This window comes from Nematolebias whitei, chromosome 15 (genome assembly GCF_014905685.2).
Source record: "Nematolebias whitei isolate Nwh7 chromosome 15, NemWhi1, whole genome shotgun sequence".
In the NCBI taxonomy this organism is placed as follows: domain Eukaryota; kingdom Metazoa; phylum Chordata; class Actinopteri; order Cyprinodontiformes; family Rivulidae; genus Nematolebias; species Nematolebias whitei.
The window spans coordinates 25,898,490-25,912,462 of record NC_056512.1 but is presented as its reverse complement, the minus strand read 5'-3'; the positions used below and the strand labels follow the sequence as shown (position 1 = coordinate 25,912,462).

Sequence of the window (13,973 nt, the reverse complement as noted above, 5' to 3'; positions counted from 1 at the left end):
AGTACTTTAGCAACAAAAAGCTCTAAGAATCAGCTGGAGGAGCAATTTGCAACAAATTATGTGAAATGGCTACTGGTCAGTCAGAGGACTGGATAAAAAGAAGCATTTTAGAGAGAATTAATCTCTTAGAGGTAAAGACGGGCAGAGGTTCACCAGTCTGTGAATAAACGGGTCTAAAAATAGTGAAACAATTTCAGAATAATGTTTCTTAATGGAATACTTGAAAGTCTTCAAATATATCATAGCGTCACGGTGGCACAGTTGGTAGAGCTGCCGCCTTTCAGCAAGAAGGTCACAAGACCGAATCACGGCTGGAGGACTTTTCTGGGTGGAGTTTGCATGTTCTCTCCATGCAGGGGTGGGTTTTGTCCAGGTACTCCAGTTTCCTCCCACAGACCAAAAACATGCATGTTAGGCTGATTGGTAACTCTAAATTGTCCCTAAGTGTGAGTGAGAGAGTGAATGGTTTGTCTCAACAATGTTCAGTCAGGTCATCTGGACGGTTTGTTTAGTTGCTGAGATGTTTTGTCCTTCATTCGAAGGACTTCTTCAGTCTGAGAAGTCCTGGGATTGAGCTGTTTGTGGAATTCAGTTGGGTTTGGTGGGCTCCTCACACTGAAGAATTCCTTTGGATAAAGGACGAAACGTCTCAGCAACAAAACAAACCGTCCAGATGACCTGACTGAACATTGTTGGATTCGTACCTGGATTAATTAGCATGAACTTTGGTTGTTTGTCTCGTTTGTCTCTATGTCTCTCTGTCTCTCTGTGATGGACTTGATACCTGTCATGGGTGTCCCCCACCTCTTGCACAGTTACTGCTGGATATGGGCACCAGTGACCCCCGTGACCCAAAAAGGAAGAAGCGGGTAAAATATAATGGATGGATGGATGAATATACCATCATATACTTTTATATTAAAACTATTAAATTTTTCAAGAATCTGGTGAAATCTCTGAACTGAAAAGACGAGGCTTAAAGTCCATATTTAGATGTTTGTGATCTTCAGACCCTCATGAGACACTGCATTAAAAGCAAGTCCAATTCTGTTATCACTGGGTCAGGGTCACTTCCACAACTTATTGTCTGTGAACAGTATCACCCACAAATGCTGGTTAAAGCTCTATCATGCAAAGACAAAGCCACGTGTGAACACAAAACAGAAACGATGCTGATTGATCCGAGTCAAAGCTCAAAGTGGAAAACTGTTCTGTGGACAGACAAATTGAAATTAGACGGTAGAGTCATCTAGCCTGTTTTCAGTCCACAGCCTGCATCTCTGTTGGTATAGGGGTGCATTAATGTTACAGAATGTAAAAAGGTATGTTCAGATTTTAGAACAATCCCATCCAGACATCTTTTTCTTGCAACGTCTGTCATGTTTCAGCAAGACAATGAAAAACTTCCTCCATTACCACAGCATGACTGCGCATTAGAAGAGTTCGAGTTGAGCACATCCTATATGGGGCATCATTTCCCTCCAAAATCTCCAGCAGCTGGTCTGGTAGCAAACATGGCAACTGTCACAACTTTGTTGAGACATCTCACTGCCATCAAATTCAAAATTACCTTTTACATTTTACTCAACTTTGTTATTAGAAGTGGAGCTGTATTTCAAGGCTTTGCAAAGGGACGTGTAAAACTGTTAAACACAGACTCGCACAAATTGTTCCAGAGGCTGTGCTACAAACCCAACAAGCCAACTCCAACTGGACGGAACATCAGTGTTCGTTAACGACCCGAAGCTGATGTCACAGCCAAGCCTAGCTATCTGCTGGGGGAAAACACGGTGTACCAGCAGATCTACAGTAAAAACGCACGTCTGGACTGCGTGGTTATGTAAGGTGAGGCGTAAGAGCGCCCCTTTGGGAGTTCTGCTGGATACCGGAGTGCAGCAGATGTCCAAAGCAGAGCGGAAAGCGCCTGGAGCTGCCGGCTGCACACGTTTCCTCACTGATGAGCTGTTAGGTAGATCAGTGCTGGATGTGTGAAACGTACAGATTAACCTCAGCGCTGTCTCTTTGCATGTGTGTGTGTAGTCTTACGCATGCGGCCGCAGGTTGATGTAGTTTTTTGGCACAAAGCCCTTTCGGTTGTGGAGCTCAGCTGTGTACCAGTTGGGATCATCTTCCATGTTGGTGATCTAGAAGCAAACACACAAACGTAACAAACTGCTGCCGGTAAAGAAGTTGGTGCAAGCTTTAAATGTATGCTAAATAAACATTCTAGCCAAGTCTTCTTGTAATTATTATACAGCACACTAAATTCATTCAGCTTTGAAATTATTATTGACCATTTCATTAAGACAATCAATAAAACTGACCCATCTCAAGCAATTTTGTACTGCTTTACCTCTCCCTTTGGTTTTAGAGGCTAATGCTCACTGACTTGAATCGAGTCAGAGATTTAATGAACAAAACTTGTACTTTAGGTTAAAAATAAAGGACAAAAGACAGGAAAGGATGTGATTAAAAATCGTTTTGGGGTTATCTTGACATAACAAGTTAATTTATTTAATAGTTTAGGCATTGAAAAGCTTGATTTCTCTAAATAACTGTAAATTGTGAAATCCCATTTAAACTAAAGGGGTGTTTCTTTGTCAGAGATCAGGTTAACTCGTTACTGTTACAGATTAACTCTAAGTGTTGTGATAGTGATGGTAAAGGATTAAACTGGACTCCTGGTTATACAACCTTATTTTTAAGGGAAACCGTAATCTGTTGTGTTTCAGTTGTCTATACAATAACAGCGATAGTTTTCTCTGACACAGAAATGTTTTGAACCCCAAGAGTTTTAAAACACTCTGCATCTGAGTTAAACTGTACATGTCATTCAACCGGCTGCAGTCATTAGGTTTTGTTTTTATGTTTGTGTGAGTAGATGAACAAAAGTAACAATAGGAGAGTGCTGTTTGTGCTGCTCACCTTTTTCAAATGATCAGAGCTGTTACCACAGAACATGTGTGAGCTACACCATCTCATCAGCCTGATTATCAGTCTAAACAAACGTGCACAAACACATCGTTTTGGATCTAACTGTTTTTATCCTTGAGACTGAAGTGTCTGGGTTTATGTGCATGTTGTTGAAATACAAAAGTCACAGCCAGTGACCTGGCATGGAAACTACAACAGATTTATCATTTGCTGCCTCATTTAAACAGTGATTTTTGTCACAGCATTACCGTGTGAACGTGTTATATTTTTACTGTTAATATCGGAAAATTTACAACATTTCCAGGAGATCGTTCACATCTAAACGGGGTCAGGGTGTAACCTAAAATGAACAATTTTTGCATCTTAATTGTATTGTTTTAAAAGAAAAAATCCCCCCCCCCCCCCCCCCCCCCAATAAAACTTGTTTTCTCAAGACAGTGAGATTGAACTATTCTGGCCACAACAACAACAATAAAAAAAGAATAAAGGTCACCTAGATTTAACAAAGCATTAATTACTGTATTGGCAATGAGGTTTCAGCTGGTAACAGTTATTTAAGCCTAAATGATGCAGCGAGTAGCTTCTCATTTGTTAAACAACCATGTGGACCGACACATCCACTGGTCGTGGAAAAGATGATCATTCGTATCAGAATGGTCAAATTATTGTTACGCATCAAGCAGAGAAAACATCTGAGGAGATTGATAAAACTACTAAAATCAGGTTACGCATTATTTAAAACAGGAAGGACAGTGAGGAGTGAGCATCCAGGTCAGAAGAGAGACGACTGAAGTGATGCACCCATCATGCTTAGTGCCAACTGTACAAGCCTGTGGGTGCAGTCTATGATCTGGTCTTTCAGCAACAGCATGTGCTCCAAGAATGAGGTCAGCTGACTACCTGAATATACCGAATGACCAGGTTGTTCCATTAATGGACTTTTTCTTCCCTGATGGCACGAACATGTTCCAAGATGTCAATGCCAGGATCCATCAGCTCACATTTTGAAAGAGTGGTTCAGGGAGTGTGAGACTTCATTTACACACATGGATTGGCCACCACAGAGTCCAGACTTTAGCTCTACTGAGAGTTTTTGGGACGTGCTGGAGAAGACTTTGCTCCATGATCTGAATCTTCCTTCATCGATACAAGATCTTTGCAAAAAATTAATGCACCTCTGGACAGACAATAATGTGACATTGCAGAAGTTTGTGGAAACGATGCCACAGTGAATGTATGCTGTCATCAAAACTAAAGGCGGTCCACAAAATATTAATGTGAGACCATTTGGGGGGGTTCAGACAATGTAATTCAGCTGTCCGCAGATAACAAAATAGTTAACTCAGGAACTCACTTTCAAATAAATATGACCAGATAAAACTGTTATTGGCTGGTATGCAAAAGGATTTACAATGTTCCCAATTTTTTTATAGAACACTATCAAATCTTTTGCACTGCCACCCTTGCAAAACAAGTACTGTACTTGTAGAACTTGGTTAAGTCACCATTTTACTGCTTTTGTTGTAGAACCTAAATGTTTTGAGCTGTCGACCGATTATGCATTTTACTATGAGCATAAATTTATGCTGTATGTAATTTCACATAAACATGCATACCCAGTCAACAATGGAGTGGAGCTGTTTTAAGATGTTAGCATTTAACTTTTGTAATTTAGAAATTAAATACAGTAGTTCCTCACTTAGCACAGGGGTTATGTTCCAGACACCCCCACAATAAGTGAAAATCCACGAAGTAAGGACGTTATATTTATTTTAGTATTTATATATATTTTAAGGCTTTATAAACCCTTCCCACTATCTTACACTGTTCTTAACAATGTTCTAAACTCTCTAAATTCACTATAGGAGCACAGCAAAAGAGAGAAGATAGACTGATGCTACGGTTACTGAGCCACTCCAGCCCGGTGGACTGGCCATTGGGAGCACCGGAACGATTCCCGGTGGCCTGGTTTGCTCATTGATCACTGAGGGAGACTAAAGGCTTGGTTCAGGTCATGCTTGATTATTTTAAGTAAGCAATCCATGCTGCTCATGTGGCTCATTCAGGTATAAGACAGACAACCCCCCCTCCTTTCTTTTTCCGAGGCTGTCTGTCACAGCAGCTCAGAGACACACAACAGGTCTGTCTTATACCTGAGTGAGAGGCACAAGCAGCATGGCTTGTTTATTTAAAATAATCATGCGCCACCCACACCGAGCCTTTAGACCCCCTCGGCGATCACTGAGCAGGCCAGGCCACCGGGAAACGTCCCGGTGCTCCCGATGGTCAGTCTGCCCCTCAACACAATGCTCTGGTTGGTCACCTTCCATCAATCAGCCAATCCTGTGTCGTGTACAATCTTATGTTGAAAACCCATGAAAGAGTGAGTCCTTGAAAGTCGAAACGCGAAGTATCCAGGGATTACTGTACCCACAGAGCGACTGAACGGTAATCCTCTTCCTATTTTTATAGCCTTTCAAAGGCCTCTTGGTTTTCATCGCTCAGCCAAATCCAATGGTGGGAAGAGTTCAAACATCCTTCCTCGCCTGAAGTTCCACAAAACATCCTGTCATTAGGGACTTTAATTTGGCTATGATGGAGAACTCGTCTAGCATTTGCCAAAAAAACTTCCTCTGTCCCCCTCTCTTTCTTTAGAAACTTCATTTCATGCATCGGTTATCTGTAATGGCTACAGTGCACATTTTAAGCTGGACCATAGATTGATTTCCTCCTCACAGCATCAATCATAGCTAACTTTTGGAGCTAAATGATTGTCCTCTCATTGAGTCAGCTAAACAAAAGTGTATTTGAATGAGGAGGAATCCATCTTAAACTAGGCTTTTGCTTCATTTTAGGTCGGTTACACAACTTTGGAACAACTATTTATATAAGAAGTACATCTGGTATTTTTTCCTCCCTATTTTCATTCTCATCTGTTAATTTCTTCCCATCCTCACCGAGTTCATCCCTCTGACTCTACAAGTCACAGATGTTAACTCATAATCTTGTAATCGCAGAGTACCATCTCTCCTCTCATTACATTTCTTATCCTGCTCACAGAGGCTGCAGTTTGTGGACGACCAGTCAAAAAAAAAAAACACTTAGCTCGAATAAAAATCAGGTTTATGATGCTTTGCCTGTGTCTGTATGGGTGGGAGTGTTCCTACTTTTAGCAAAATATCTCATGAACCACTGAAATAATTTTAATGAAACTATCAGGAAGTCTTACAGTAAGTCACTTTGTGTTGCATAGCGTTTTTGCAGTAATCTTTTTATTTAGACCAGGAATCAAAGAAAATAATAATAATAAAGTACAAACATTTGTATTGATTCAAAGGAAAATAAGCTCACGATGTCTGAATTTGTCATAGTGTTTTTTGTTCTGTTTGTGGATGGGAGCATCCGAAATGTGTGAGGCCTGTAGAGAAGTGTTTGTGTTGGAGAACAAACAAAAGAGACGCACGCTTTTCTGCTCCCATTTTTAGTCCCTTGAGTTCGATTTGGCCACACTGACTGCCAGCTTTAAACAGAATGTCGATGTTGCAACTTTTTTTTATTTATCCGTGAAGCTATTTTTATCATTTCTTTATGAGTCACCTCTCTTCGCAGTCTGATAGATCCGGCTTTTCACGACTGGCACACTGTAAAACACGAACAAAACAACGTACCCCACAGGACGGATGCATACAAACTCCTATTCACTCTGAAAAACAAGACTTGATATCTCTGGGAGCAAAGATAGATTATAAAGTTTGGAGATAGCTACAGGAAACTCTCACTTCCAAATCCATTCATACTGTTTTTTTTTTTTGTTACTGTACCTCCTTCCCTCTTTCAGGTCACTGCAAGAAGCAGAGGACACCCTGGGCAGGTCATAAGTCCATCACAGAGACAAACAACCAGTCACACTTTAGATACTACTTAACCTAACATGTATGTTTTTAGTCCGTGCAGAAGTCAGAGTACCCGGAGAAAACCCACGGATGCTCAGGGAGAACATCAGTTGCGATTTTAGCTTCTTTTGGGGGGTGCTCAAGCATCCCTAAATTTTAACTCAGCACCTTTGAAAAATTAAGAAACCATCATTAGGATTTTATAAGGAAGCTTATTTCTCAAATCTTAAATTCACCGGAACATTTAATACATTTGAAATAAATATGGAATAAATTATGACACTCTTAAACGAGCCAGTAAAATCTATGTTTTTTTTTTTTTTTACACGAGTCGGATCCTCAACACCACCTGTCAATCAATCCAGTACGCTCGTCAGCAACTGACCAATCGGTGACCTCAATTTGTCCCGAAGGTAAATGCCCATTACATGCAGGAGCAACACCCTCTTTTCCTCTAATAGTGTTGGGATTTTGCATTATACAGTGCCTTGCAAAAGTATTCGGCCCCCTTGAACTTTTCAACCTTCTGCCACATTTCAGGCTTCAAACATAAAGATATAAAATTTTTATTTTTTGTGAAGAATCAACAACAAGTGGGACGCAATTGTGAAGTAGAATGAAATTTATTGGATGTGTCAAACTTTTTTAACAAATAAAAAACTGAAAAGTGGGGTGTGCAATATTATTGGGCCCCTTTACTTTCAGTGCAGCAAACTCACTCCAGAAGTTCAGTGAGGATCTATGAATGATCCAATGTTGTCCCAAATGACTGATGATGATAAATAGAATCCACCTGTGTGTAATCAAGTCTCCTTATAAATGCACCTGCTCTGTGATGGTCTCAGGGTTCTGTTCAAAGCGCAGAGAGCATCATGAAGACCAAGGAACACACCAGGCAGGTCCGAGATTCTGTTGTGGAGAAGTTTAAAGCCGTATTTGGATACAAAAAGATTTCCCAAGCTTTAAACATCCCAAGGAGCACTGTGCAAGCAATCATATTGAAATGGAAGGAGTATCAGACCACTGCAAATCTACCAAGACCCGGCCGTCCCTCTAAACTTTCATCTCGAACAAGGAGAAGACTGATCAGAGATGCAGCCAAGAGGCCCATGATCACTCTGGATGAACTGCAGAGATCTACAGCTGAGGTGGGAGAGTCTGTCCATAGGACAACAATCAGTCATACACTGCACAAATCTGGCCTTTATGGAAGAGTGGCAAGAAGAAAGCCATTTCTCAAAGATATCCATAAAAAGTGTTGTTTAAAGTTTGTCACAAGCACCTGGGAGACACCAAACATGTGGAAGAAGGTGCTCTGGTCACATGAAACCAAAATCCAACTGTTTGGCCACAATGCAAAACGATATGTTTGGTGTAAAAGCAACACAGCTGAACACACCATCCCCACTATCAAACATGGTGGTGGCAGCATCATGGTTTGGGCCTGCTTTTCGTCAGCAGGGCCAGGGAAGATGTTCAGAATTGATGGGAAGATGGATGGGGCCAAATACAGGACCATTCTGGAAGAAAACCTGTTTGAGTCTGCAAGAGACCTGAGACTGGGACGGAGATTTATCTTCCAACAAGACAATAATCAAAACATAAAGCCAAATCTACAATGGAATGGTTCACAAATAAACATATCCAGATGTTGGAATGGCCAAGTCAAAGTCCAGACCTGAATCCAATCAAGAATCTGTTGAAAGAGCTGAAGACTGCTGTTCACAAACGCTCTCCATCCAACCTCACTGAGCTTGAGCTGTTTTGCAAAGAAGAATGGGCAAGAATTTCAGTCTCTCCATGTGCAAAACTGATAGAGACAAACCCCAAGAGACTTGCAGCTGGAACTGCAGCAAAAGGCGGCGCTACAAAGTATTAACGCAAGGGGGCCGAATAATATTGCACGCCCCACTTTTCAGTTTTTTATTTGTTAAAAAAGTTTGACACATCCAATAAATTTCATTCCACTTCACAATTGTGTCCCACTTGTTGTTGATTCTTCACAAAAAATAAAAATTTTATATCTTTATGTTTGAAGCCTGAAATGTGGCAAAAGGTTGAAAAGTTCAAGGGGGACGAATACTTTCTCAAGGCACTGTAAATACTTTGCAGTCAGAGGTTAATGCTTAAATTAAAGGTTAATGCTTGTGCTTTGTTTTGTTTGTAGATATTTGTTGCAACTTCTGGTTGCATAAGTTTGGTCTTTGTTTGTTATGATCCTTTAAGTGTGACTGAGCTCCTCGTTTACGGCCATACCACCCTTAAAATGCCTGATCTCGAAAGCTAGCCTGATTAGTACTTGGATGGCAGACCGCCTGGGAATACCAGGTGCTGTAAGCTTTTGCACTTCTCAAAAACCACACCATGGGGTGCCTTGTTCAAGCCAAGTCTGTACTGGGGGCTAAGCATCCCTGAAAGTCAGGTCCTAGAATTGCCCCTGGAGAACATGCAGACTCCACCCAGAAAGGCCGAGAGGTGATCTGCCTGTCTTCTGACTGAGAAGCAGCAGCTCTAACCACTGTTTCACCGCACTGCCTGCTCAGTTTGACATATTTAGTTATGAAAGCGGTTGTGTCTCAGAAGGCTTAGCATCTCTTGAAGAAATGAGTATCACCCACATCCTTTCATGTGGTAGTGCTACACTTAGACCATCAGTATTTGGAAAAAGACAGGGTTACAGCCATTGTGATCAAATCCTGTGCTTGGATTATGTGTGAACATCTCAGCTGCTACCAATTTCTAGCCTGGTATCTGTTAAAGTAACTGAAGTAGCCGTTTTGTGTTTCCTAAAGTTAAGAAGCGGTGGTAGCCATATTAAGTCATGTTGCCACAGTTTTATAAGTACCGGTACAGCCAATGATTACTTCCTGGGATATTCAACGTCCATCTGGTTCATGAGATTGTTTTTCCCTCAGACAAGCAAAGGCATTACAATTTCATCTACCTGCTGCGTTTACACATCCATCCCAATCTAGTTTACTTGAATGAACAACTGCAGCCACATACGTTCACATTAAAGCCGAGCGGGATTACTCGCACATCTAAACTGAATGCCACCTCATGTTTGGCTGAGCAAACAAAATGACTTTGCAGACAGCAGAAATGAGAAGAATCCACTGATGCTGAGCAACAAGATTCTCTTATTCTGTTTTAAGCTGGTTTTTTCTCCTCTGGGTCTAATTTGATATTTTTCTGAAGGATTTTTAAACTGTTACTGAGAATATCCATTAAGGCTGAAGCACTGGACTGATCCACGGCTGCAAAGTCTTTTAGATAAATTAATCCTGCCCCGTCTTATCTTGGATTTTTTTTTTTTCGCTCTGTGCGATTGTTGAACAGCTGGTGCCAGCATTTAAAGTCCAGAGAAAAGCTCTAGCTCTTTAACCCTGATGACGTTTACACTTTAAATCTCACAAGGACAGTTTTTGCTATAATAATTTACAGCTGGGGGAAGGACAAATCTAGCAACTTCTGGAAAATGTTTTCTTCAAAACCTTTCTCACAAAAATAGAAAGCACAAGACAAAAAAATAAACTTGACTTTATAAACAATCTGGGACAATACTAGTAGTTCTGGGATTTTTTTTTTTGTTGAGACATTATTTGGTCATTTTTTAACCAATGTTTTGTTCAGTGCGTAGTTATCAACAAGCCATAACATATAATCAGACCACCATTTTGTTTGTCAAGGTCAAGGTCATAGTTTCAATCAGGATAAAAAACAAGTAAACACAGCAAGTATATAGACACGTTAGGTGTTCCATTTCATATTAGATTATTTAGGTGATTTCATTTGATTTTTTAAATATTTTGTAATTATTGATTGGTTCAGTTGTTTAAGCTATGATGTGAAAATGTTACCATACCACTTTATTTATAAAGCACTTAAAACAGCAACAAGGCCAACCAAAGTGCTGTAATGTAATGTAATGTTGGTGGGGGGGGGGGGGGGGGGGTGTTAATAGGCAAATGAGAACGCTGCATTGACTTTGGAAGAAATGGAATCAATCAGACTGATTCACATCGTAATATTTAGCTTAAAAAATGTAAACATTTCTCAAGGTGAGTTTGAGAACGTATGTTGAATCTTACATTGCAACGTGCCTTCGTTCATCCCCGTTGGCCTTTGACCTCATCTCTTGATGTTATGTCACTGCAATTTTGCAAAACTGCTCATATAGTAACTTATCAGCCATGGCATCAATGAAGAAGCACAGAATATGGAGAAAAGGGCAGTCGAGGCAGATGGCTTCCTATCCTGAACTCAGTTCTGCTGGAGTTTTCTTCCTGTTTAAAAGGAGTTTTCCTTTCCACTGTCGCCTGTGTGACTTGCTCAGGATGGGAGACTGCAGCGAAGTACTGATTTGATGCAATCTGCTGGCTTACTTGGTTAGATACATTTTTACTAATTAGCATTTTATAATGTATGTGTCTGTTTTTGTACAGTGTCTTGAGACATTTGTTTTGAATCTGCACTATATAAATCAAATTAATTGAATTGTATTAAAAGTCTGTGGCCAGGCTAGGCTAAGGCTAGCAAAATGAAGGATAGTTGTTTATCCTTTTTCAAGATTTTTAAATAACTGTCTAAAAAAATACCAGTGTGAAAGAAGGCTTCATTACCTAATATTAGACCTATTTTGCATAACACTTGTCATTTAGTTACAGTAATTGCTGTTTCCTCAATCAAACAAAGTTTTTTTAGTACACAAATGTAGTTTGACAAGTTGTTATCTAAGTCTGGATGAAGAGTTTTTGTCTCTTTTTTAGACACTGCTCTATCACTGATGTGGCGGACTGATAAAGTATTATATTATTTATTTTTGACAGAACATCACTTTAAAATAGACTATCTTTTTAAGCTAAGCTACACCAACCGGTTAGCAATAACATGATGGAGCTTTTTTTTGTCACAGGAAATGTTTCATTTTGTTATTCATACCACACGGGAAATATTGTTAATGGTTGACAGAACATGGTAAGATTGAAGAACTCAACATTAATTGTACTTTAAAAAATTAAACAAAGTGCAGGAGAAGCAGAAAAACAACATATTTTACAAAGCAAAGCAAAAATGAGAACCAAAAACAATAAAACAATGTAAGACAGCAATTGTATGGTTTCGGAGAAGAACAAAATAAACTTGACTGAATACTGTATTATTCAGAGAAGTAATGGTAAATGAACAAATAAGTCAAATAAGGCTGTCATATTGTAAAGTATGCAGACGATACAGTGGTGGTTGGATGCATCACAAACAACGATGACTGCAGCTACAGGCAGGAAGTGGAACACCTGGAAAGCTGGTGCAGGAAGAACAACCTTCACATCAATATAAAGAAAATGAAGGAGATGGTTGTGGATTTCAGACATAGCAACCCCCCATGAACTTAAGAGGATCTGCAGTGGAAGTGGTCTCCAGCTACAAGTACTTGGGTGTGCACCTGACAACCTCAGCTGGTGCAACAACACCACCAGCCTGATCAAGAAAGCTCATCAGAGACTCTACTTCCTCAGGCGGCTGAGACGAGCTGGACTGGTGAAGCTCAGTCCTCACCTCCTTCTACAGGTGTGCAGTGGAGAGCATCCTGTGCTCCAGCATCAATGTGTGACATGGAGGCTCCACAGCTGCAGAAAGAAAAGCTTTGCAGAGAGTGGTGAAGGCTGCACAGAAGTCTGTTGGAGTCAATCTCCCCACCATCACAGACATCTACACCTCCAGATGCAGGAAGAGAGCCACCTGCATCATGAAGGACCCCACTCACCCAGCACACACACTCTTTGCCCCACTCCTCTCAGGAAGGAGGTTGAGGAGCATTAAGTGTAGAACCACTAGATTGAGGAACAGCTTCTACCCTGAAGCTGTTAGACTCATGAATCCCTAACCAGAACAATCACTGTAATGCCACTTTAATTGGTGATAGGTGACTTATATGTGCTGCTGATTATTCATGCTGCTGATCTCATGCTGCTGTATTCATTCATACCCATCTACAGTACTCACCACAGACTCATGTTCGGGCTGCTGTTGTTATGCCGTATCGTTTTGCATCATTCGTGTTTAGTGTATATCTTAGATCCTTATACTGTACTTCTTTATACACTTTATCTTTTTGCTATTCTTGGCTGTAACTGGGACCTTGTGTACATAATTTCGTTCCACCTCATGTACCACATGCGATGAGAATGACAATAAACCTGACTTGAACTTGAAGTGGCAGTTAGCAAACAACATCTTTGTCAAAGAGCATGATGGAAACTAACTGTAGTAACCGGGCAGAATGACTTCTACCAAAAACAAAAGAAATGAAGTAACGCAGACCAGTGCACATCAACGCAAAAAGGAAACGAGCTAACCCACAAATAAAACATCAAACATCAGAAGGCAAAAGACGGAGGCAAAACTTGAACACAATACAGACCATGACAAAAGATAGTCTAAAAAGTATCAAAGTACCTCTTCCAGGCTAACATCTTTTTTTTTTTTTTTTTTTACGTTTTTGTATTAAATTGATTTTTTACGAAGTTACAGACTTGGCTCCTGCTAAAGTGAGGACTATAATGTTTATAGATCTTATACCTTTTAAAATAAATCATTGAGCTATCAATAATTTAGTTTTAAGACTATGATTGATAGATAGATAGATAGATAGATAGATAGATAGATAGATAGATAGATTGATAGAAAGAGCAAGATAGAAAGAAAGAAAGAAAACTTTTTCTTACCTTGAGCATGTCTCCCTTGTTGAAACTGAGTTCATCCCCCTCTGTGGCACGAAACGTATAAAGTGCCACTGCTTCCATGCTGAAACCCCTCAACACACACACTCATACACACACACCTGCTTTCACACACACATACACGCACAGGTACTCCTAATGCCCCAGGCACTGGGGTGGGGGGTGGGGGGTGAGAAGGGAGAATGGGGAGATATGTTGTTGTCAAAAGAAAAAGAAAAGAAAAATAACAAACTAGAAGCCGAGTCCTTAGAGCTACGGAGTGTGTGAGAATCAGAGCAGAGGATGAGAGTGAGTGAGCTCGAAGAGGGGAAAAACACCAATGGCTGCTGCTCAGCAACACACTGCCATGAGTAATACTCAGAGAGAGAGAGAGAGAGAGAGAGAGAGAGAGAGAGAGAGAGAGAGA

The 13,973-nt window shown here is 40.4% G+C and overlaps 1 protein-coding gene across 1 annotated transcript in view; it reads right to left on the bottom strand.

Moving 5' to 3' along the window:
* grapa (GRB2 related adaptor protein a) overlaps positions 1–13,885 on the bottom strand; it is an 85,904-nt gene extending 72,019 nt beyond the window's left edge. Inside the window, exons 1-2 of the mRNA XM_037689537.1 lie at positions 13,553–13,885; positions 2,047–2,144 (exon numbers count right to left, since the gene is read on the bottom strand). Of these exons, the coding sequence (XP_037545465.1) occupies positions 2,047–2,144; positions 13,553–13,630 (176 nt within the window). The 5' untranslated portion in view covers positions 13,631–13,885. The remainder of the gene's footprint in view (positions 1–2,046; positions 2,145–13,552) is intronic.
* Positions 13,886–13,973: the final 88 nt, after the last annotated feature.